Source organism: Pagrus major, chromosome 6 (genome assembly GCF_040436345.1).
Source record: "Pagrus major chromosome 6, Pma_NU_1.0".
NCBI classification, from domain to species: Eukaryota; Metazoa; Chordata; class Actinopteri; order Spariformes; family Sparidae; genus Pagrus; species Pagrus major.
Genome location: NC_133220.1, coordinates 9451343 through 9477279, shown reverse-complemented (window position 1 = coordinate 9477279; position 25937 = coordinate 9451343). Strand labels below are relative to the sequence as shown.

Sequence of the window (25937 nt, the reverse complement as noted above, 5' to 3'; positions counted from 1 at the left end):
CACCAGTGCACCATTTACGGTCATAATATAGCCTGACCCCTCAGCACCTTCATCTGACTTGCTTCCCACGTCCCTGTAAAAATAAAAGTCCCTTGAAGTAGCTTTAAGTCATGTTAACCGAGAGTGTGTTTGCATTGTATGTGTTTGACTGTAGACAAATTGTGGACATGACACAAACCTGTTTTAAGATTGTTTTTACTATACAAAATAATTTGTGACAAACTCTTATTATAAAAACAGGTATGGCACATCATGGCTTAAGCCTATATGACCAAGTTCTGAATGAAAAAAAAAAAAATAGATGAAGCTTTATTTTATTGCTGTGAACTTCTTCATTCCTTCATTCTGTTTACTGATTTGTGTTGGTCTTCCATTACAGAAATGAAATGCCAGCAATGGGACAGTGTTATCTTGACACCTGGTCTGAAAATGAGATTATTAAACACAATAAAATGTGACAGTTTGACCTGATTGTAAATAAATTGTTTCTGAAACATTGCAATGGTTAAAAACTGCTGCTGTAGCATTAAAACATGTGTAATACTTTTTAATAAACGGCCTTAAAATGGTTTATATGACACAATTTCTCCATCAGGTTAAAGATCTCGCAGGTCCCTGGTTAACTGACATTTATCATGTGTGACCATAAATTAAAATACAGCTTAAGTAAACTGGAGCAGATCTGAGCACAGTGAAGAGTAAAAGAAACGTCACAGTGCTTATTCATCACTTTGTGACAAACAAGCAGCTTACAAAATGTGAGAGTGGTTCCCCCCCGTGTTTTGTAACCATTTGTCAGGTTTCCAGTGTTCAAAAAGCGCATTTATAGCTACATTTAAGTTCAGAAGTTGGGGAAAGCTGTTTGCAGTCCCTGTGGAGAAGCACTCCAGATAGCAATCCTCCAAACACAGCAGCCCATTTTGTCCTGATAAGCATTAAGTGGCAAGGCAGTGAAAGTTTCAGTGGTTCTCGCGTTCCCTGTCCGGAGAGACTTTGTCAGTATCTCGAGCCATTTCCCCGAACGTCCATTTCACTCCCTGCTGATAAACAGCACTGAGCAATGAGGCATCACCAAAGCTCACACTTGTGTTTCGGGTTCATGGGAGCATCTGCTTTGCAGCCAAAGTGCTCCGAGAATTCCTGCGAATTGGAGATGGTGCCGATGACTCTAAATCTTGATGGGCTGTGAGGGTCTGTGATTACACCCTCGTGTGAGCTTTCCGGTGTCCTGACAGAGCACCATACCTGCAACAATAATAAACAATCAGGTTACTTTTTCCACATGGTCTTTCAAAATTAGTTGCTTTTATTTTTTTTTTATTCATTTCTTGTCATTAAAGCTCTTAACGTTTTTTGTTTTTTTTACCTCAGCCAAGAAGGTTATGTTTTCACCCGTGTCAGTTCGTTTGCTGGTTTTCCACGGAAAAATGGGTTTCAGCCCAAAATAGACTGCATTAACTTTTCTCTTTTCACATCAGGCCTGTTTAGGTGGCTGGTATCTATGAGTGGGTACAATTTGATTTGGATCCATATAAAAATCTGGACCTAGAGGATTTAAATATGCTTTATTTGATATTGGATAAGGCTTGACTGAATTAAAGGGGGCTGTTGGGCCTTGGTGGAGGTATGAGCTCTACTGAGTGCCATTACTAGTTGAGGCAATTTATTAAAAAAAATATCCTGCGTAGGACAAATTTACATTTGAGTTCCCCTCTTATCAAAAATGTGTTTGTGTCTTTTTTTCTTCTTGGTCCTTGCAGTGACCTTTAAGCTACACTGTGGAAAATCATTTATGTCCAGAGTTTGACACTAAAGGGCTGTTTTCAGGTTCAATCTACTGAAGATGGAAAGTTCCTCTGTGACCACCTTGAATCTGAACTTAACCCATGAACGTACGAGCAGGATTTAGTAACATCACAACTTGCACAAGTGTGATGTAGAAACTTGAAGCCTCCAGTACACACACACTGGCTTTCAATGAAGAAGAAGTGTACAAGATATCAGACACCAATTGTTATTCAGATAATTTTCATATGTCTCAAAACATGTTAAGAGGGGAGGTTTCAGAACAGGAGTAGTATTAGTATGTGTAGTATAGTAGTAGTATAATAGTAGTAGTAGTAGTATATGACAGAGGAAAGAACATGAGTAACATGAGAGATACAAACCTGAGCAAATCCAACAAAAAACAGCTGATGGTTGGTCATTCCCAGCGCAGGCAGCGTGGCCTCCTCGCCGTTCTTTTTGACCCAGTTCACGTAAGCCTGCGAAGGAGCCAATGATCATATTACACACATGCGTACACTCACGAATCAGTATATAGTGATATACATCAAGTGGGAAAAGAAGATCCTTCAGGTCCTCGACAGAGTCGTTTCACTCTGTTTAACGTGGATCACATAATGCAGGCTGCTTACACTTCTATATGATTTGCTCATCTCCTTCATAGCTCATGACCTTTCATTACATGGAAAGAATGTGTGCATGTGAAGAAGTAACCAGAGGCTGACAAGGCCACTCGTAACCACCTGTTGCATTTCCAGGCTTCGCCGTAAACCTCACAACCTGCTTTTTCCAATACAGATGAATGGATGTGACCCACTCGACAAATAAACTAATGCAGAGGATTAATGTGAGACCTGCGCGATGGTTTCTGACCTTGTAAACATACAATCTGTCAGTGCTGCTCTCGGAAACATAACAGCAGAGGTCTGACCTTTCCGTGATAATCTAAATGCTCTCTTGGCATTTGGTTGCTTGTTTTCATCAGTGACAGAAATCCGTTTCCCCCTCATGGTTTAGCAGCATACAGAAGGTAAATGAGGTTTGTTATGCTTCCTATCTGACATCGGACCTTGTAGGCGGCCTTGAGTCCACCGTTGTCAGCGATGTTCTCTCCCAGGGTGTGTCTTCCATTCAGCGGCTCCTTGTTGATGCTGTAATTTCCATACTGCTCCACCATGCACTGGGTCTGCTTCTTAAAGGCCTCCACAGACGAGTTCTTCCACCAGGGACGCAGGTTTCCATCCTTGTCGTATTCCCTCCCTTTAATAAAAAGTGTGAAATATGACTGCATTCTGTGCCAAGTTGTGCTTTTTCAATCATTTTGTTTTTAATGATTTACACTTTCAGGATGGTTCATTTTTATCTTTTGAAATAGAAAATGTTTCAAAAATAAAACTTGTTCCCCACCTTGGTCATCAAAAGCGTGAGTCAGTTCGTGTCCCATGACTACTCCAATTCCACCGAAGTTAAGAGCTCTGAAAGACATGAAAGAAACGCAACAACTTTTACGATTTGTGTTTATGGTCCTGAATTTGGTTAAAGCAATGGCCGTAATTAGATCAGCAATAACAATAAAATCCACCTATCAGCACCTCTAAAGCTATTTATATCTTGATTGTTTAATTTGTATAAAAACCCAAGTGTAAGTGACAGTTTGTGGTTTTACGGGAGGTTATGTGCGATGCTATTTTTTGGCCGGCTTCAGTGAAATCATGGAATCTTGTCACTGTGAGTTAGTTTATTCATTCAAACTTCATTTATACTCGAGAGATCATTAAGGGGTGACCATCATTTGCAATGACATCAAGTCAATTACAAAGAAAACGATGAAAAACAGCAACAAAGAGATACAGTGACAAAGAAAAGGCAGTCCCACTATTGCCGTTAAAAACTTGTGGTTGAGAGAGAGAGAGACTTGAGAGCTGCCCACATCTCAGATTTGTTCAGCATTTCAGATTGAACGAATCCATATATAATATCCCAATGAAATTCATTAATGAAGTGAAACAAAATGGCCGTACAGTCCGATTATCAGACCAAGGACTGAAGTAGTTAAAAACAGCAGCTAAATTACGTCTTCAGTGGATAATGTTGAATATTTTTATTTGATGCTGCTTTTACGGCTTTATGAACCAAAGAAAATCCATCCAACGTAATTTAGTAAACCTGACACAGAAGACCTACTTTGGCCATGAACGACTATAGAACGGAGCCTGAAGAATTCCTGCCGGCAGCACCATCTCATTCTTGGTCGGGTTGTAATATGCATTCACGGTCGGCGGGGTCATGCTCCACCTGCAAAAACAGGAGCACAGAGCCACTGAGTGAGGCTGACATCAAGGTCACACCGAAATCAAAAACATTGATTCTGCCCCGCTCTGCCGTGCCCGGCTGACTGCAGATCAGTCTGAAAGGCACTGGAACACTGATCTGATATGCCCCCTCCCTCTCGTAGCCTAATTAGAGACAAGGATCAGTTTGGCGGAGAGACGTCGGTTGCCTGGGAACATTTGTGGACAGCAGCAGTATTCTGCTGAGTCAGTACAATGGGAATGTGTCCCTGCTGGAGCGTGCAGCCTCCTCTCTGGAAAGCGGGGAGGTGGGGATGAGGGAGCGACTCACTGGTTTCTGTTGGGAGTTTTCCTCAGCTGGTCCGCAGTCACTCTGGCTGAGAAGTTGTAGTACTGCATGACGTTTTGGAAGTAAAGATCTGATACCACCTCAAACTAAACAGAGGAAGTGATAGAAAAAATGTAGTGTTTTAGTGAGGCAAAACGAGATGTTTGAGTGGTTAGAACGTATAATACAGCTCCACATTTACCTACATCATTGAAAACTTTGTCGAGCTTTGTCGAGTTCATAATGAACTCTGGATATCCCACCATGTTGTAGATTGCATCTGCCTGTGACCAATATAAAAAAGAAAAAAACTGTAAACGACATATTTTCACACCAGGTGGCAGTGCTGTGTATCTTAGCACACAAAACAGCTCAACAGAACTCATATCAGATGGTAATTTCTCCCGAAAGCAGCAGAGAGAAATACAATAAGTCTTTCTCCCACCTTTTCCTTTGCTGCTTTTTTCGTCTCCGAGTCCATCCAGCCCACATACTTCAGGCTTTCCTCAAAGGCCCATTTAATTTCTCCAACCATATCCTCGGCCTGAAGCACAGAGTCAGCAGACATAAGGAAGTCAGAGGCACATCATCTCACACAGTAGGAGCAGTTATTGTGAGGGGAGGACTTTGAAGTTCTTACAATGGCCTTGCTGTCCTCAGCAAAGGTGGCTTTGACAAACATGGCTCCGAGGGCGAAGCCCAGGGCGCTGTCGGTGTCGCTGACGCACAGCTTCCAGCGTGGAGTGCAGCTCTGCAACATCAAATCAACACATCCAGACACGTTAAGAAAGAATGCACCCACACATTCTCTTGCAATGTTAAATAACATTGCTGTTTTGTCTGATACAATTAGTCACTTCCTACGTTTCCTAGACTGAACATGACTAACCCTGCAGTTGGTGGGTGGACTTGTTACTTTCAGCTGTGGGCTGCATGTGTAGGTGTTGACAGAACTGTAGTGATAGTGAAACAGTCAAAGCGAGAGATAACACCGTGTACTAATAGAGGCCCAGTTCTCTTGCAAAGCCATGTGATAGTTTGGTGACCTGGCTGATCTGTTCCTGCTTTTCACCCAATGCATGCTGGGAGGAGGATAAGCATGTATATAAAACTGATGAGTGGATTGTTTCCAATATGTGAAGTGGGGACGTACACTCTCTGTTGGTTTTATTCCTGCATTTCTTTAAATTAGTCATTAAGAAATCGATACTGCCATCTTTTTATAGAGCAAATACCCTGCCTGTATTTTTACATATGTTATTGTACCTTTGAGTGGACATTGCTTTATTTGTATTATTTCTTTCTATTTTGTTCGTGGTGTGTTGATATATTTTGGAGTGGATATGGACATGTTGTTTTTAATGTTTTCCTTGGTGAAAAAGGATAAAAAAGGTTAAAAAAAGAAATCAACACAAACTATATCAGCGTCATAGTCGGACTGTCACAGACTTTTGGGATATAGAACATAAACTCTTAACTGCCACTGATTAAAAAGGAGCGGCGGTGTGTAGAGGATTCATATGACAAGGAAAATCAACACGAGCAGAAAATGAGACGAAACAGTTGTGATCTTCTCGTGACCTTTCTTGTGAGTTCAGTGTTTTTGAGCCGTTATCTCTCTGTGGACTGAGACATCGTGTTCTCTCCAAAGGACAGAGTCGTGGGGGTTTTTGTTAAGACAAAATGGTGACATTAGGACACATGCAGATTCTCTTGGTATTTACAGTCAAAACTGAAGAATGACAGCGAGCAAGCAAGAAAGAAAGGTCAGTTTCACTTAGTGTTGAACTAGTCTTCGACTAGCTCAACACTACATTAGCCTTTGATTTGTTATATTTAGTAAAAGTTATATATTATATACGTTTTGGTTATATTTTGCTATTTTCTAAATTTGTTTAAAATCAATGTTTTAAACCTACAAAATCTTTGAAACATATCTTAGTTGTGCATTGTTGATTAATGACTGCAAATTATCTTTCTAGAACTATGCTGGAAGTTTTGCAATTTGTTGCACTCTGTTTTTAACTCATATTCATGAAAGAGATACATACACACAATACAGACATGGCCATATCCTTTTTCAATGACTATGTCTTCCCTCCACCTTGAAACAATAATTTTACATTCTTTAAAATCAAAATCTCACGCTAAAACTCACTAACCCCAGAGTATAATCACTGACTGATGGTAAAAAGCCCCTGGCTGACAAAGTTATTTTCAGGTGAAAGGAAGGACAACGACAAATGGAGCTGCATGTATTCTAAGATAAAGAGGAAACAAGGTCGGAGGGAGGAAATGAGGAGCGTTCTGAGCAAGTTGTAAACCGCGCACATAGGCACAGATGGAAAAAGAGACAGCTGCACTCTCACATAAAACAGATACACACATTGGGAGTTTTGTGTTTGTTATTACAGCTTGACCCCAGTGGAAAACAAGACCGAGGGAACAGGATCTCGCTCAGATAAGGTCTGGGGGTCAACGGAGTCTTCACAGTCAGTAACTCACTGAGAAGGAAGTAAAACTTGCAGCCTAGTCAATTTTATATACACGTCTGAATATCTTCACCTATGAGTCTAATCAAAGGCTCAGTTCACCCAATTTACAAAAAACACTTATCTCATTTATCTATAGTGTAGCGCATTGCAGATCATTCTGATCTGATCGACGGTGGATTTAAGATAACTGTCTCTAAGATTTTTGCTAACAACCCAGAGACTAATAACATTTGGAGGAACTCTCCACCACAGGAACCAGGGTTTAAATTAAGTTTGGGGGACATTATTTTACCCCCCATAAAGTCCCTGCTTAGGGGGGAGTATTTTCCAGAAGTACAGGAACTTTAGGGTAGGTTTTTAGGGTTAAAATGAAGTTAAAGAAGAAAGCACACAACAGATGGACTTATCACTGCTGTTGTACAGTCCGTGCAACAATGATGTGTAAAAAAAAGACATCGCTTTTTCATATGTCAGCAAATTAATTTGCTTAATCCTCGCAGGTCTGCATGTCGTGGTGGAAACGCAGACAGCAACAGACTGAATGAACCTTTAAGTTAATTGAAAAGTAGTTCCTGGGACTTAAAGTTGGGTGGGTGAAAATGTGGCTTTTGTTTGTGGTGCACGCAGAATTGGAAACTCAGTCAAACAGCAACAAGGCTAGTAAATGTAGCAAATGTACATTTTCAGTGTCTTGGCTGTCACAAATGAAATTCCAATCTGAGCACAAAAAGCCAAAGCTATCATTTTTTATAATTTGAATGAACTGACCCTTTAGCCTCACTATTAAATACTCAACTTCAACTTCAGTGCAAGTGCACATAACCCAGAGAGCCTCTGTATACTTTACAAGTCACACAATATTACATGTAAAAAATGCACACATGTTTAGAAGTTTTTAGGTAATTGAAAACAAGGATCATACAGTGTATCGTTAACAGGATTAAAAATGAGAACATTCAGTGATTTGAGTGCCCAGCTGGTGAAGTCAGGAGGGTCATGGTGAACAGAAAACAGATGTGTTTTCAGTCTGGATTTGAAAATGTTAACAGAGCTTGCCTGTCGAATGGTTAGTGGTAGGTTATCCCGGATAATTGGAGCTCTGTGGGCAAAGGCTCTACCATCAAAAGAGTTTTTATTGAATAAAAGTTTTTTATTAACCGCAGGAATTTTCTTTTTATAAGCCTTTATTAACCAACAGCCTCTGTTTCCATGTACATGAAAAATAAGCTACTGAGATTTTTCCTTTACCTAATGAAACATATCTATCTTATATATCTTTGCTGACTGTTATGTATGTAATGATGCAGTTTAGAGTTTTTCCATTTCCATTTCCATTTTTCGGTCGAAGCATTTTACATTATGCACATATTGAAGACAAGACCTGTTGAGTAAAATCATAGTCTGTCTGCATTTTACAAAAAGCCTATTTCTCAGTTGAGGAAACAAACTTATTTCAACTGGTTTGTTTCAGTTTTAGTTGCAACGTAATTATTTTCAGACACAAGGACGAACAGCTACGTGTTATAATGTTTCCCCTCATCTTACCATACTGCTGCCCATGCGATAATGCCATGTGGTGAGTCTTTGTAAAGGACTGATGCAAACATAAACATTTTGTTGGGCACCCTGGTACACATGGAAACCAAAAAATAATAATCAGGGTTCACCAGCAGAAAAGTAGTCGTGTTGAGCAAATTCCTCTATTTAATCTCTTATCCCAATTAAGGAAACCAGGTGGAGGAAATCGGGTTGAAAGACATTAAGCACCAAGTGATTATTTACAGTTCGTGTCAAGTCTCGTCATAATGATGGGAACATTCTGCTTGGTGCCAATTTCCATTTATCTGCATTCAGTACAAATGAATCCTCTGCCAACTGTCACACACAAGAACAAGAGGTCAAGTGAAAAGCTCTCCAAACCCAGCTGTTTGGCTTTGGGATATTTCCTCTGCCAGTATATGCTGGGCCTTCTAAAAAAGCCCACATACACTCAGACTGATAGCACTTTCAAACATTTACTTGATTCATATTAACATTAAACTGTTTTTTTTACGCAAAGAGCAGAAAGATAATGGCAAACAGTGGCTTATATTCTTATATTCAGTTCACAATCATGTTAAAAATACATTATTTGGATGAGAATCTGCCGGCAGATGAAACATGTACAGGACATTGCCGTTTGTCCCGCTTTTTATCTGCTTTATTCAACCCTTGTTTTAAGATAAATCTGTGTCATGTCGGATTAAAGTGGCTGTAAAAATTATCTCTTACCTTCTTGGTTCCGTACATGACCTCCAGGAAGCGCTGCTCAGCATCCTGAAACCGTTGGTCTAAAATGGACACCATCTTCCTCACCACCTTCATTATCATATAGTTGTTGAGCAGACTGAGAAGGAGATGTCAGGAGAACAGCGTAAATACTTTTAAAGTTCCCTTCCTCCTTTCTATCATCGTTCTTCTAGAGGGAACAGTATAACCTGTTTTTGACATGAAATGGAAAATCTATTAAGTGTATCTGACCTTTTATTTGTTTTAGTTATGAGGTCAGAAACTTTCTGGAGGTATTCTTTGGCATAAACAACCACCGGCTCTGACTCGTTGAGCGGGACAGGAGCAAACACTTCTGTGAGGTATGGCATCCAGTCCACTGCAGGAACCAGACCCTGCAGAGACGCAGACGAAACACACGCACATGAACAAACACTGACTGTGTTGTTGAGAAAACTCAGCCTGAAGATTTAGATTTATATTTCCATTTTCACACAGCACAGCGTTTCTTTTCTTTTGGTAAGTCGTAGGAGTGCTCATGATTTGTGCAAAATGAGCATCTTAAGTGCTGTATACTGTCATTGCAAACAAGGAAGACAAACAGGAGACACTTACTGCCAGATCCTTGGCCTCCATCTTATGGTAGATGAGCTCCTCATCTCTCCTCTCCTCCTGAGGGACAGTGATGTTGGCCAGGGTGGTTTCAAAGTCCACAATCTCCCCCATCAGCGACCGAGACGTCTCCTCGGAGCCGCCCAGGAGAACCCCTAACTCCACCAGGAAGTTGAGGTATGCTGTCAGATACTGCAAAGTCCAAGAAGGCAGCACAGTGAGGTGGAGATGGAGGAGGGAGCGGTTGGGAAAGTAAGAGGTGTGTTTATAATTCAATTAGGAGAGTAATCCCAAACTGAGCAAATACAAGCTACTATGGAAAGTATTTCCCCTGAAGCTGAAATATTTATCTTTCATTATTTATTAACTTTATTTACAGAAATCTGCAATCAGCCTTTGGTTTTTTTTGGTCTCATTACAGAAAATGCCAGAATTTGATTAGGTGACCTGACTTGAGCTTTAATATCTTTCGCTTTTACAGTGTAATGCTGCAAATGATCCATCCACTGTACCTTTTCATTTGCTGTTTTGTTGAGGTAGTAATCCCGTGAAGGTAGTCCCAGGCTGGACTGATCCACCTAGAGTTAAGAGAAACCTTATGACTTCCACTTCACCCTCCATTTCAACTCACACACAGCCTTTTATTTTCATTCCTGTGCCTCCAGCACGGAGGCTTAAAGCAAAAGCTTGCCAAAGATATTATCAGTACCGTTTGTTATGGTCTCATGACACCCTACAAAAGGAATGGATGTCAAACTGTCAGTGTGAAACCACGACCACTGTGATAATGAGTGGATTGTCCCCATAATATCGGCAGAGATAAAAATCTGGCCCCTTAGGGAAGTCTGTGAACGCTGCTTGTGTTGGAGGGAACTCTGTGTATGTGTTGATGTATTTAAAGGGTTAGTTTGGAGTTTTGGGGCAGTATGAGGTACTTCAACACATTAGTTCAGATCTGAACTAAAGACCGAAGTCATACAATTACAAAAACACACTAACTGATCGAGACAGCAGTAGACCTGCAACTCGCGTGTTCTGCGAGGTAAAATGGTGTTACACTTAATACACTTAATTGTTCAAACTAATCTACCATGACCTCTCACCTGGATGATGTTACTGTTGGAGTTTTTGGAGTCAGTGCTGACAAACACGGTGAAGAAAGGCGAGGTTCGGTAGTTGGCTGACACCATACGCAAAACTTCCTGGAAGTTGTCCTTGTCCCAGGATCCGGTCAGGGCCCATCCTCCTATCTGAAACAGACAGAGTTGAGGCAGACACTCAGAGACAGCTGGATGAAAGGAAATTGCTTCTTTTAATGATTAAAATGATGAAAGGGTTTGATGTTTGATCGCTTTGGGAAAGAAGCATACCTGGCTGATTAGCTCTTGTAGTGGCTTAGCTCCTAATTCCTCAATCTTGGCCTCATTCATGCAGGCCTGATAATATCGCTGGGCCTTTTCCTCAGCCTTACTCAGACCTTTCATCGTTGTGTTTTCTGCCCAGCAAAGATATAAGATAAATAAACGTAAATGGAAAGGGAGACCAGAAAATGAGCCAGAAAAAGGGAAACGTTACACCTTTGCCTGGGGTAAAGGCAGCTGAGGACACTGAAAAGCACTCAGACGAGGACTCTTACCTAATAAATGCTTCATTACGAGCATGTTATGCTCCCAGAGGTTGCTGAAAGGTCCCCAGCGGGACTTGCCCTCAGGGAGAGGGTTGCTCTTCACCCAGCCCCCGCAGGCAAAGTTGTAGAAGTCATGGCAGGGGTCTACGGATCTGTCCAGGGCTCCCATGACCGCACTGGCCACAGTAATGCATGGCTCTGTTAGGCACAAGCCCGGGTGAGCTGCAGGAGAGCAGATTTTTAAAAAGAACATGTTTAGTTCATAGATCGATCATAGATTCGACTGCTGGAAACTGTCTCTTGATACATTTTTTTTTTTTTGAGGATTACCGTGGAATCTGAAAATATTTCATAGGAGGACATCCAAATATACATGTGGGTCTTCAGACCATCTGGAAACTATTATTTTATAAAAAGTAACAGCCAAGATATACAACCTGGAGGGAATACTTCTTGTAGAAATCCTTTATAAATAACTGAAACGTGGTTGATGATGTTGACTTTTGGGGGGGAAAAGCACATTTTTTGCAAACTAATGAATGAATTGACTGTGTGTTTAGTTGATTTTATGTCGGCCATGTTCCCGTTAACAGGGTGGCTGGTATTTACATGTCAGTGTTACTCCTACATTTTCCTGAGAACTGTTATTTTGTGTGTTGTGTTCTCTGGAAAACTCAAAGTAAGGACACTCCCACACAGAGTTTAAAAGCCTGCAACTCCCCTCCAGCTAGTTAGAAGTGAAGAAGCCTCTGGGATGAGAAGTGAAACGTCATCAAGAAACTGAAACATGTCCAGCTGCCTACGATACAGCACTTTGAATTACCATGACCTAGACGACTGAGAACCTTCATCAACCTCTAGGAAATCGTTAAGCAGAAGTGATCAGTGACTTTTGGCTGCTCTGTGGTACTTTTTTTCACAGTCTAAACACAAAAGCTGTTAAACAGGAAGAGCTCTCAAAAGCCAAAGAAAGTGTTTAGAGAAGTGTAAGTGCAAGTTCAAATCCAGGGAACAAGTCACCTCTAATGCACGACTTACAGTAAAGACTTTTCCCCCACCTATCCATATAAGGTATCAAACAGAGACGGATCCACATTTACGAGCAGTGATGAGGTTAGTGCCCTCTGGAGAATTTCATCCTTATTCCTTTTATTATTTCAAAGTGTGATCTGACACGCAGCTCTGAATAGGAGGATGTGGCATTAAGTTTCCCATGGTAATTCTGAGGAAACCGACACAGATGAGACGTCGCCTGGATGTGATGGTAAATCCACAAGCCCTTTTTCCATAATGAACAAGCTCAAGGGAGAGATTTGGAGTTGTTTTTAGGCAGCTTAGCTAAAGGTGGGGCTTTGGTTTAAAAAAATAACCCACATATACCGTATTAAATCCCACCGCCCTGTAGTTTTACAGTTGGGTGGACAAATAAAGAGATTCATGCACATTCAGCTTAGAAAGGTTGTACGCAACAGCTTTTGACCTGGACACGACAGAAAATCCCTCTCCTTCACAATTACCTTTGATGAGAGGATTGGTACTAGCTAAAAAACTAATTCTTAAAGAGTGGAGAAGAATTTTTGTTTCCAAGTTATTTTCAAAAGATATAATGAAACAATTGATATTTGTCATAATTGTTCAGCATAAAGAATGTAAAGGGTAACAAAAGATGTTTAATTTACGCCTCGTTATGCATCTGCTGCTAAGACCCACCCTACTCTCTGCCTCTAACTGGTTTGTACTTGTTGCAAAGGCAGCTTATTACAGGCAGAGTAGTAGAGCCCGACCAATACTGATACTGACAGGAAGAAGATAGCTAGAAGTAAAAAACCCCGATGTTGATATATCAGCTGATATACACATCTTTGCAATGATACCAGCCTTTGTGGTTATCAAATACTTGTGACAAAGATATGAAAGGGAGGCAGGGTATTTGTGCATTTGTACGTGCAAGTTTTCATGTTCTTATCAGGCCACCTATACGCTGATACCAATTTATCTGTGATAGGCCAAAATCAGCCCATAATATGAGCAAACCAATATATCCGTATGGCTCCACAGTGTAGGGCTGCCTTAGCAAGGAAAGCAGTTGAATCCAATACAACGTATAATCCACCTATTTTTTGTCCAAGAAATATACACGAATATAACCACAATAAAATTGCAAATTATTGTTTTTACACTTTGTTTTTTGTGAGCTTTAGGTTGGTTTTTAGACCAAATCAGGTGGTGCGGCGAAAAAGTTGAAACCTACGCAACTTTCGTAGAAACGCTGCCTGGCGTCACATTGCTGTGGCCAATCACATCAACTGGCAATCAGACTTGCTGCATGAATGATTGAAACCACAGTAGATTGTAACATAGTGCGTCATGTATTCACTCAGTTTGGCTTTGTACACCATCCGTGGATGCCAACGTTCAATGTAGGACCGACATGCTTAACTTACTGTGGCCGAGGCGTGACGGCAGATCAGAGGCAGATCAGGTCAGTAGCAGGGCGTGTTATTTAGCATGGCTAAATGCTACAAAGGGAACACAACGGACATTTCTCTGCGCAGCGTGATGTTTCACTTGCGATCACTCAGTTTGGTCTTGTTTCCCAGTTTAAAACACACAGTAATGATCTGCCTCACATCCTGGTTGTTTACTGTCATTTTTTAATCCATCAATGGTGAGAAACGATCACCAGCATGCTAATAGCATAACAACACAGCCAACCATGGACTGACACTCCCACACTGACGCACAAGCCTGCAGCATTTCACCGCCCCACCTGATTTTGTCTGTATGTACCCTGAGAGGTGCTGGTAGGTGGCTTTTGTTACCTCTGTTTGTTTGCTACTGTTGCCAGTATTCACTCCAGATTTACTGCAATGGACAGACGTGAGAAGGGTATCACAAGATGGTATCAAACTTCTCATCCATCTCTTGGCAAAAAAGCAATTCTCACCCCATCTCCTCTTTGTGTGTGTTCTAATTTGAATTATTCCTCTTCTTGGAAAGGTTGCTTTGTTTTTGATTTGACAATATACTTAAAACTTGAGAATAAAGAGGATATAAGAACAGTTTTAACCTGAAGTCTCCTGGTTAGACTACTTCACAGAGACCGCGGGTGTTACTTTTCAGCTTATGTCACCACTGAGTTTAACTAGAACTTTGAACTCACTCTGTTTGTAGAAGACGCCGGTTGTGATGAGACACACAAACAGGCCCACAGACACGACACACAGCAAAAACAGCAGCCTCCTCTCTCTCGGTGTCCTGTCTGGCCAACATGACGGACCGCGGCCGTGCAGAAGAGTCACCTGCACACACAGACACAATAAAACCTTTAAAGCACTTCATTTAACTCACTTTGATATTGTTTGGGAGTTTTAAAATAGTTAAAAGACATAACAACACACTTTAAATCAGCTTTAAACCACATGAAAACACTCTTAATAATGTCACTGTGTTGCACTAATACAGTGTGGAAAATGTTGTCTGTAGTCAAACAGCTTCTCAGGGATTTGATGACAGGTTTGGTTTCCAAACACAATGGCTCCTCTATTACGGCGCTTTCGACCCTCCTACATAGAAAAGATTAAGCATTCTTCTATTGTTTCCTCATCTCTAGTTTAACATTCACTCATAAAGGACTTTTTCCTTCTGGCCCAGATCGGGAAAAAACACAATAATGCAGTTGAACCATATCTGCTGCTTTTGTGTTTCACCTGTAGACCATGAGGAAGTCAACCAAGGACAAGAGACAGCGCCTAGTTTATAGATATTCTGGTTCCAAAAAAAAACTATAAAGCCTCTCAGAAAAGAATTTATGAGCTAAAGAGAAGTCCATATTTTGTGGTGAGTAATCAGTGATTGATGTAGTGGATTTTAAACCAGCATACCGTGCTCATGGACTTTTTCTACTGAATGTTTCTTTAGGTGAGGCTGCCAAGGGAATTTATTTCCTACAGGAATGATTCCAAGGGTCACTCACAAATCTTTCCCAGGGCACATTTAGCGCTCCGGCCGCTCTAAATAAAGGCCAGATCTCGGACCTCACATATATCCCGTGGAAGTCAATTACCCCTGAAGTGTACATTTATATACATATATAAGGATCCGATTTATTACTATTAGCTCAGATCGAAGTCCAACAGTCAAACTTAATGTGACCAAATCAAATGCCAAAGCCACAGAGGCTTCTTAATCCCAGGAGCTCAGCGTGTTGGGCTGGTTTGGACCTAAACTGAGTGTGTTTAAGAGAAGAATCCCACTGCCAAGCCTGTGCACTTTCCATCTACGGTTTATCACAATCTCTCAAAACCACATTTTATTCGCCTAAAAAAGAAAAAAAAACAGAAAAATGAGAATTATGTCAGAGTCTTGAATTCACAAACTATACTCTGCATATACGTATGAAATGTGAACAGAAATATCCACTCAGACGTGTGCAGTATGCTGTTTAACACAAATAAGTGTTTGTCAAGTTTGTCAGCCAATATATCAAACTAAAACCTCAAGAACTTGCTAGAAAGGATTTAAGGTTTAACAGACTTAGTTTGTGTGTGTGTCTCTCTAGTGAAAGAGAATTTGATCTCAGTGGGAATTTTGGGATAAATAAAGCTTAACTACCTACTCAAAGGCTATTAAGGCGTAAGAGTAAAACAACTCAGAGTTTAAGCAGTGACAGATTTTGGACTTTGTTCAGACACATTGTTTTGGTTTAAAAACAAAAAGAACGCTGCTGTTAACAAAATTTACACACAGTTCTGCTGAAACGAGAGTTGGTGTTAATCTTCTTCTGCAAAAACTGAGCTGCAGCATTAGGCTGATTTTAGGGTCCATAAACTGCTCATCCAAAAGACAGTCATATAACAGATGGGCGATAAAAGAAAATTATATGAACAAAAAGCACAATAGATGCTTCAGTAACATCGGTGCAAAATGGTTCAGATAAAAATAACAGCATTAAAAGTAACAATGTAGTTTTTTTTGCCGTACAAACGTCTGAAGAACATCTGAGTTAATTTTCTCATCCATCTGTTAGCATGATGAAATTACTGTATTAGCAGTAGAGCTAATATATGACTGTCATTACGTTTAATCCCATATTTCCAGCCTCACAGTGCAGCATCTGTTTAGCAGGTTGGCCTCTGTAACATATTATGGAGGCTTTTTGAAGTTCTGGCCTACAAAGACACATGTCGTGTTTCAACAAGAAAGAAAAGAGACTTTTAATGTCATATCACATACATTAGTTAACAGATCATATGCCTCCGGTTACGCACAGGCATTTAACCAAAGTGTATATCTGACGTACAATGGTTCATGTTTCTGGATTTATGACAACATGCTCCAGTTAAACCAGTTCAAACCAGCAGCCACGATGACACAAAATAAGTGAATGTTCTGCAGTCACAGACATTTTTTAAAACATTTTCCTGAAAAGATCTGATTTTTACACGACAGCTGTTTCATTTTCCACATAGTGTGACACCCTAGAAGGCCAACACAGTTTTCTATGAACTGTATAATAATAGCCTACTGACAGTAACGCATTAGTTTATTTTTAGTATAGGGTGTTGCATGTTTACCTGCATAGGTGATGATGGGTAGATGTCGTCACCGGTGGAATCCACCAGGTCCTCCTCATCCAGCGTGGCTCTCTTATACGTTGACATCTGAAAAGTTAAATGCAGAAAAGACTCTCTCAGTGCTTCCATGTTCCTTCTACACCGTCTCCTCTCCCACTCACGTGTGTGCGAGAGAGAGTGTTTGTGTGTGACGTCTATTCGTCAGCAGTCTCTGAGGCTTCAGGGTCGGGTTTCCCTTTAAAATCCATCAGGAGGTATCTAGTTTGTCTTGTTGGAGCTCTCCCACTCGAACACGGAGTTAACTTTCAGAGCACTCCTTTCAAAAGCACTTCTCTGCTCCCCAACAACACCTCTCACAGTCCCCATAGTGCCTGGCAGATCCCCCAGAGGGGCAAACGTCACCAGTGCCACCAACAACAAAAACCTCCTCACAAAAAGTCCTTGGAAGCTCTCCTTCTGGGTCCCTCTCTTCCTCTCTAACAGTACTGTGGCTCTTCCTGGGCAAACTTTTTTCTCCTCTGGACTTCCTCCTTCAGTCTATGCAAACATGGCACGAGAGAAGACGGAACCAGTGAAAAACAGGAAGGAGCACTGACTGCAGCAACTTACATGACTGAGACTGGGTGTGTGGAAGTGATTGTACAATTGTGTGTGTGTGTGGTGTGTGTGAGCGCATTCTCCAATGTGGTTTCACTTAGATTTAGGGAGGGAACCCCCCCAGTCGTAGATCACACCCAGTGTCTTTTCTATAGGGCGTGATGCGCTCGGGGGAGGTGCCTGGATAAAATAACCTCCTCCCACTACATGCTTGTAGTTGCTGCCCGTGGCAACCTGTTACCTGATAGGCATGACAGCCACTTCCTCTCCAGTTTAACCCCTCACCCGCAGGCCTTTACTGCACGATACAAACACTGCATTTTGAATACTTTACTCCTCATTACGGTATTAAAACGTGGGTGATAAGCTTCAAAAGAAAGGAAACAAAAATGTGAGTCACCTCCACATGTTACAACTAACCTGCTAATATACTGTACATAAAAACAGCCAGTAAGTCCTACTAAACACGACATCCACCCCGGACAAAGGACAAAATCTAGATATAAAATATCTAACAAACAAGTTTAAAAGTCAGATATACAATTCAATAAATTATTTTTCCTAATAAAAAGCAGGAAATATGACTTGGTTTTACGTAGAAATGATGTCCTTGCCTTATTTATCCCGTAGAGCCTACTCCAACTCCATTCTTACTCAGTAAGAGTCTCTCAGTCACACTGACCTCCTGAGGTCGGGACCGGAGCTGAGCAGAGCAGAGCAGAGTTTGCCTCCACGGTAGGTTTATAACTAGTTTGTGAAATTAACAAGGACTCCATAAGTTTCCCCGTTTCAATTCAACCCACTTGTCCGTGAGTCATGACGTGCGTCGTTGTGTCGGTCATGCTTATCTGTTCGTTATGTTGTAAGCTTAACGTTAGTGCAGGCCGTCAACAACCGTCATGTCACTCTTACTGATCATAAGTTCACTTTGCTGTATAACATTAACCTTATGACTGAGCACATTAAGGCTACATTCACAGCAGCACACCAGGTTTTTTTTCCACATCGGATTAACTTGCGGTACGTCGAGAGCTCGCCCTGCAACCAACAGCAGAGGCATTGGTCATCTCTTGACTGTTTGTGACCATTAAACACTAAAAAAATGAAATATTGCAAAACATGACATGTTTTGATAACGTTAAGCAAGAAAAGGCTTTTCTGGTCAGAGTTTGGTTCATAAAGACTTTACTAATTATGTTGTTTATACTCCTACCTATCACCTAAATATAAAGATAATAGTAAATTCATCATTTGTAAATACAAGCTTTGTTCATGTAGACATGCCTTGCAGTAAGAAAAATGCGTAATGTTGAACTGCAAATGCCCCAAGTAACGTTAGACATATTTGTAATAATAATTATTATTATTATTGTTATGACAATAAAGAAAAGTTCCTGCACTATTTTTTGACAACAGAAGTATTCTTAAACAGTAAAAGGTTCTGCCTACAGTTAATTTCTTTGTCACAAGTGTTTGAACTATATTAAGGGACCAAAAAGAAGTTTCATTTTTACTGTGAATGCATATCACTCCCAATCATCTCCTTGATCTCTAATAATCGGTATAAACCCTGAAAAAGCCATATGAGTCGACCCCTACTCGATCTTTTAATAAATGGACAACAACCTTATCTAAGTTATTAATGTTTTCTGATGCTTTTGAAGGTTTGTTCACATAAGTAATGAGTGTAAGCACAGGTAAATAGACATTTATTTTGATCAGCTGATCATACAGGAAATAAATTCCCCTTGAATATAAAATTCCTGTTTTTTTCTATTCTATAAGGCGGCCTTCAACTGTAAATGACATGCCTATGATGTATATGGTCAAACAAATTACTGTTTTTGGCTAAAACAAATAAAATGTGACAAAAAAACACGAGTAAACAAAGGCCGTGGTTGAAACACGAGGCACTACAGGAGAATGTTTACATCTGATTCCTCCTCTCTACAGTGCCAGCACGGTGAAAAGGGCAATGATTAACTTAGGCTGTCTGCCAGCCTGACAGAGACACAGCTCACTCCAGTCTGATTGCTCAACACAACGTAATACGGTGCAGGACTAACTACCCTGTGAAGAAAAAAATCCTGCTATGATTTTGCCTTTTCTGAAATACAATGAACACACAGTCACAGTCTCTCTCCCTCTGGACTTCAGCTTCATGCTCTGGCTTGCAACCTCCCATTTTAACATCCAGCAGCACAAGACAAACCAGTGACTGAAGATAAATGTTTATGCAATAAGGACAGATTAGATTTTCTGGTAAACATAACCAAAGGGGAATACTGTCGCAGATCCCTGCTTATTTTTTCCCCCACTTGTTTCACGTAAACATGCCGCAGAAAAAAAAAACATGTTCCCACCACAAGCATTCCAGAGAATTCCAGGCAAAACCGAGAGCAGATTCCTGTTAAATCTTGTTTTCTATCAGACAAGATGCCGCAAATCCACTGCAAGGAGGAGGGAACTGCTGTTAGCCTCATCCTATCTCCAAAACAACAAGACATAAAATCATACGGGGTGCACCGGTAAGGGAAGGGTAGGGCCCTTTGCTGCATGTCATCCTCTCTCTCTCCCCTGCCTTTTCTGTCTCTTTTCAGCTGACGCTATTTAATCAAGCAGAAATGCAAAAAATAATCATCTTTAAAAAGAGAAATAAAATCATACCAGACAATTCCCGTGCCGGTGTGTTTTTAAACTCTGTTAAAGCTCAGCACCCGGCCACCCAAGTCACATTATCGGCTTATAGAGGGACTGTTGGGACAGAAGATGGAGGTGGGTTGGGAGTCCGTTTTTCAATTACATAAATGGCTTCAAATGGCCTATAGCTCAAAGCAAAAAGGGCCTAATGGGGGGTATTGACGTTTGACTTTTTCTGTCTGAGCAAACAAAAAACGCAGCATTTGATCTCGATCAATAATTAACCTAGAGTGCGTGAAAGGATTACAGCAGTTCCCTTTAACTAAACAAGGGATGCTTACTGACTTTACTTAAACTGGATTTTATCTCACAGAAAAATAGCATGTGGCCTGTTTTGGATCACACTGCAGCGCAACGAATAGTGTCGCGGTGTAAACGATCTGGCACAGGCTGTGTTGTTGTCGCACACATAAATTCCTCAGGGCACAATCGTCGTTTTTCCAACACTTTCCTGGCATTGAGATCTGCGCAGATGTGATTGCCACATAGATTAACACCCCCCCAACACACACACACACGAGCCGATCGCTGCTCGGTGACGACGCTGCCTTCCCTTTCCTGTTTAAGATATTTGGTGACTAATATGACGTTTTGCGCCTGATGCAGCGAGCCAAGATTTCCACATCTGTATCCTGCTCCACATAATCCTGAAACTAGGAATCAAACAAATATAAATATTTTAAATCTGAGGTCATCAGCCTGCCATAACCTGCGGGAGAGTGAGAGCGGTGTTGAATAACCTACTGAGGAGCTCCTGCTGATATCTGGAGTCACGCTAAGTGGCAACTGGGAGCCATGAGAACACACAATATGATGCTCAATAATAACAGTTTGTGGTCAAGGCCAGCTCTGGACAATTTGTAGATAATTTGCCATTGTGTCCCACAGGGCATGAAGAAGTCCTCCCAAAGAAAAGCTGACAGTAAGAGGGGTCAGAATCCCATGATTTCTTGGAAGTGACGCGAGGCCACGGCCCCTCGAGTGAGGCCGTAAAACCACAAACATGCGTCAGTAATTCGTCACTGATCCTGCAAACCAGACAATTATTTGTAGCACGGGGAGGGGGGGGGGCATTCCTCCAAGAATAACTGGAGCCTGTTTGTGTTTGGGTGCTGCGTTCGCTTGAGGGTGACTTGTGTGCGACAGTTTGTTTCTGAAGAGAAAAAAACGACAACAGGATGACAATTTATAGAAGAAAAAGACAAAAAAAAAGAGAGAAGCCGACAAGAAAGGAAGGAGACTGCAGGTGATTTACAGGCGTGTTTGACGTAAGTTGGCAGTAAACACGTTTTGAATCTGAAGAAAGGCGGCTCGGCCAACCACCGTGGTTAGCCCAGTCAGATGCGAGGCCTAGATGTGGTTTCAGACCACAGAGGAACAGTAATTAAAGACTACCATCCACAAAACAAGCTAAGTGACAATCTAATCCTCGTATTCTGTGTGATAAGTGACTTGACCTCCGTGATTGGAGTCATGATTCTCTTAAAAATACAACTTCTGCTTTTCAGTTCTGCTTCTTGCTGATAGCATCCTTGTAAACTCGCTGTCGTACAGAGATTAAGCAGGTACCACAGAAAAAAACAGAACTTCCTCTTTAGGCGAAAAGCAATCAGTTAACCCTTTCTGTGAATCCCAAAGGAGCTCACTGAGGCTGGGAAAACATTCCTGAAATACCACAAAGCCTAATGAAAACACGACTACACGATTCATCGTTACCTCACATGAAGGTAAACTGGCAGCACACATTGCACATGCGCTGTTCTCCCCCTTGACTTGAATGTGAGGTCCTGACCCTGCGCCACGTACAGTATGTGCCCGTTGACTGTATGTTCACATATCAAATGCAGCAAACAAACAAACCGGGATGATGACTCAACACTTGGACGTTCATAAATAAAGCCGCTAGCCACCTCTGCTGTAACACTTTATCTTTCGTGTTGATTCCCCCTGTGTTTTTCTGCCTGAAGGCCACAGATAAGACAAAGTTGTCTCAGGCTTTAGCTCCTGACCTCTGACGTAGGGACAGCTCTGGAAATGTCTTTCTTTCCATGGCACAGAGATGTTTCCTTTAGAGAAAACACCCTGATAATGAAGCGTTAACAAAAAAAAAGAAAAAGAAAGCTACTTTCCCAGGCAATCGGCTTTCCCCCGCTCTGGAGTAGGATTGTTAAACTAAGCCGAGAGGGACATTTACTGTAATCATAACACTATTGGTTTATTTTTAGACATGCAAATAAAAGTAAAGAGCTTGCATATTTCCTCACATGCAGGCTGCAGCTCTGAAATTCTTCAGATTCCTGGTTGCTAGAGTGCTCGGAGTCATTCTTCTGTGCACGTTTCAGGTACTCTGACGTACGAGGAATGATCAAATATCACACAGTCAGGTCTAGTGTCTATGCCGTGCACTTTATCTACTGCAAGCAGTCAAATTCTTGTCAGTCAAATGTTGGTATATGATGATATATTTCAGAGCTCCTCCTAGTTGGATTTTTTTCAGCGTAAGGTCAGGATTAAAAGGAGTGGCACATGGAAGCTTGCTTACAATAAGATTCAGCCGAGGCACAGACAGATAACAGGAGATTACCTGTTCCTGCTGTTGTTGCAGCCCGGCAGCACATTAATGATCACACCTAGGTAATGAATAACTGCAGAGTACACAGAGCTCGCTGAGCGCAACTCATCCAGAACCGTGTGAGGTTATTAACACAATCAATCACTCGGGCATCAGCTCGTACAATAAGCGATCGAAAACAGTTCCCTGAAGCGAGTGCTCTCATAATATTAAACCAAGTTATTTATTGTTTTGAATCTGTAGCACTGGTTTGTGGCATTTTAACTGCTTCATGATTTAAAACAACACACAATAAAGCAGAAATAAACCAATCCTCGGTTTAAAAGGAAAAAGCAATGACAGATTAACAAGATGTGAAATGTCTGCATTGTTCACAAGAGACTTCGTGTCTTGCCCCAGCTGACTTTAAAGTGATGCAATCCACAGTTTGGCAATAAATTGGCTCTAATACTGCGAGCTAAAGCACCTAAAAGCTGTTTTCTACTTCATTTGCTTTAATTTCGCAACATGTGTTTTGCTCACTTTTTCAACTGATTAACAAGATGATCCCTTTTCATGTGTTTCGGGATGGGCTTGTGTTGCCAAGGATGACAGCTTACTTTAGGAAAACACACAAACCAGCAGATGATATTTCACATCTGCCGCCGATCCTCTGAGTTGGTTTGGTTACTGTTCAAAGTTAGCGTTTGCTTACAAGTATTTCTGATTGATGATCACTGGCATGTGGTTGTTTACAATCTCCCCTCCAAGTCCCAATAAGAGCAATGACTTCTAGACATATTCGAGATAACATTTAGACAGTTTGAGAAAATATTAATCTGATGCAATGTGGTTTTGGTGGGTTTATTCAGTGTAAAGGTTAAAATGACTGACATTTTAAGATGTAGGCTAGAGGGGAAAAATTGAAGGTTGACTATATGACTGGCTGAAAGTAGTCTGAGTACATGTGAAGTTCAGATTGGGAAACTTTCAGCTTGTCAAAGTTTTCCTCTGAGTAACAGTGAAAGTTAGTGCAACAAGATTTATACATTTAAAAAAAAAAAAAAAAAAAAAGTCAGAGATAGCCTGATAAAAAGTGAACTTAAAGTAAAGCAGCAACACCTGAAGTCCCTGTAAGAATATTTGAGAGAAGATGCACACAGTCTGTAGTAAGAAACACAACCACAGGATTACACTAGTTAACTCAGAAAACACTTAGTTGCATGTCAACAACACGCCTGCAGTAATCAATCAAGCACACGTGACGCTGTCAATCCTCACACAGATAATTAACCTCGCTAATTACTGAACGTTTGTAAACACATGGTATAGTTCACGACCAGAGGACGTGATCTTACCTCTGCTGTCAGATGGTGCACCGCCGCCGCTGCTGCTGCCCGTGACTCCGGTGTGCTCTGCTCTCTGCCCGGGGACAGTTGAAGTGAGCCTCAGCTCCAGCGACCAAAGAGGCTGCGAGTCAGCTGTCAAGATAGTTCACATCCCACTGGAGCTTTCGCCGCTACAGCGCTACCCCGGAAATCATCTCGCACTCTCTCTCTAAAAAAAAAAAAAAAAAGTTTCTAAAAATAAGATAACAACAGTTTAAATGAAGATGCAGTGTGATGACAGTCGAGCTGTAACTTAACCCTTAAGTTTACATTTACATTTTACATTTACATCTGTTCCAGTATGTTCAATTTAAGTTAATGTAAGAATTAATGAGGTACACCACTGACCCAACCGCCTATCCAGCTAACAGTTAGCTAAATGCTAAAGTATCTTTGTATTTGAATATGTGTACAATAAATGAGTTTGGCTAACAGGTAGCTAGCTAAGTTTCATCTTGCATTTATAAAACCACACATACAACTCACCCTGAGAGAACAGTGAATACTGAAATATGAATAAATAATAGAAAGGACCTGCTAGGTGCCTCAAGTGTGTCAAATGCGGTCATATACTAATGCTAATGGGGGTACTGGTACTTTGGCAAATATCTCAGTTATATTGATTTTTTAACTGCTTCAGCGATAAAGTTATCTACATTTTTGTGGCAGCTACCAACGGTTAATAACATCAATATTTTACACCCTGTCTAATGTTACGAACCTCCAAGACTTCATGATGTTGCCCAGTGCCCTAACGACCCAGCTCGCTAAGTTTAATCTTTCTGCTAGGTGCCTGTCCTAGTGTGATAAGGTTATCTACATTTATGTGGCAGCTACCGACGGTTAATAACGGTTAAAGTTATAAACTCAAATTTCATATTGTCTTCGCACGCTCAAAGGGTAAAGTAACGTTTGTGACGTCAACCTGGTTTTAATGTAACTTCCTTGCGTTAACCACTGCCTTAGCTAACCACCTAGCTAGCTGACTGTCAAAATCCAAAAAAAGGCAATAAAGACCTTTAAGGTGTTTAAATTAATATAATATGATGCATATAATGTCAAATCTGGTATTGTAAAACATGAATGTCATTGTTTTTTTACTTGGCTTGTCTGTTTTGCCTTGTTTTTGGACAAGTGTACAATAAAGAAGTGAAATAAAGAAGTTTCCTCTTTCATCAAGTGGTTTATGTGCTCTTACTTTTGAAACACCATGAAGTGAACTGCACCACACAATGCTATCAGCAATTTACAGCATTATCACCTTAAAATACACCAAACCACCCAGGAGAAGAGTTAATAGTAAAGGGGGGGAAATGTAGAAGATCAACTGTAATCAGTGAGAGCTCACTTTGGATCTTACTGGATCTGCTTCTGCTCTCTAAATAATGATTTTCCAGGAAGAAAGACCATTTAAAATACTCTGAATGAACATCAGATGAATTGGGTCTTAAAGCAATTGAAAGTAAAGAGGCAGATTTTTACACATACAAAGTCAGTCAGGGTCAAAATAGTCAAAAGTAATGCAGCGGGTGCTGATACAAGTTTACGAACAGCCTTACAGTGACATCCGAAGGAGGCCACAGTAAACAGCAAGGAGTCTGCACTGTTCAACTCTGCTCCACCCGACAGTCAGTCCAAACATAAAAACCCTAGCTAATTACTTGTGTTCACAAAGAAATGTTCCTTCAAAAACTGCCATAAAAATACTAAATATTAACA

General features: G+C 40.9%; 1 protein-coding gene across 3 annotated transcripts; it reads right to left on the bottom strand.

Moving 5' to 3' along the window:
• Nucleotides 1-178: 178 nt before the first annotated feature.
• Nucleotides 179-24966, bottom strand: ece1 (endothelin converting enzyme 1). Of its 3 annotated transcripts, none has more exons than XM_073467526.1 (20): nt 24940-24966; nt 24189-24410; nt 16983-17069; nt 14570-14708; nt 11416-11628; nt 11150-11274; nt 10883-11029; nt 10292-10357; nt 9783-9971; nt 9420-9562; nt 9171-9285; nt 5045-5155; nt 4850-4948; nt 4611-4688; nt 4408-4511; nt 3970-4080; nt 3193-3260; nt 2855-3045; nt 2169-2264; nt 179-1245 (listed from the first exon to the last, which is right to left on the bottom strand). In XM_073467526.1, the coding sequence occupies exons 3-20, from the start codon at nt 17067-17069 to the stop codon at nt 1069-1071; spliced, it is 2259 nt and encodes a 752-aa protein (XP_073323627.1). In that variant the 5' UTR covers nt 24189-24410; nt 24940-24966; the 3' UTR covers nt 179-1068. The 3 variants fall into 3 exon arrangements, with proteins under 3 accessions (XP_073323627.1, XP_073323628.1, XP_073323626.1); XM_073467527.1 differs by lacking the exon at nt 24940-24966 and adding an exon at nt 24705-24931; XM_073467525.1 differs by lacking the exons at nt 24189-24410; nt 24940-24966 and having other exon boundaries at nt 16983-17197.
• Nucleotides 24967-25937: the final 971 nt, after the last annotated feature.

What these genes read in the sequence shown, in the direction of transcription:
- ece1 (XM_073467525.1), bottom strand. Translation starts at nt 17,111, where the DNA reads ATGGAAGCACTGAGAGAGTCTTTTCTGCATTTAACTTTTCAGATGTCA. An exon ending in CGGCGTCTTCTACAAACAGA is followed by an intron (nt 11,629 to 14,569) that starts GTGAGTTCAAAG and finishes GCTCTCCTGCAG; the next exon opens with CTCACCCGGGCTTGTGCCTA. An exon ending in TCACGCTTTTGATGACCAAG is followed by an intron (nt 3,046 to 3,192) that starts GTGGGGAACAAG and finishes TTTTTATTAAAG; the next exon opens with GGAGGGAATACGACAAGGAT.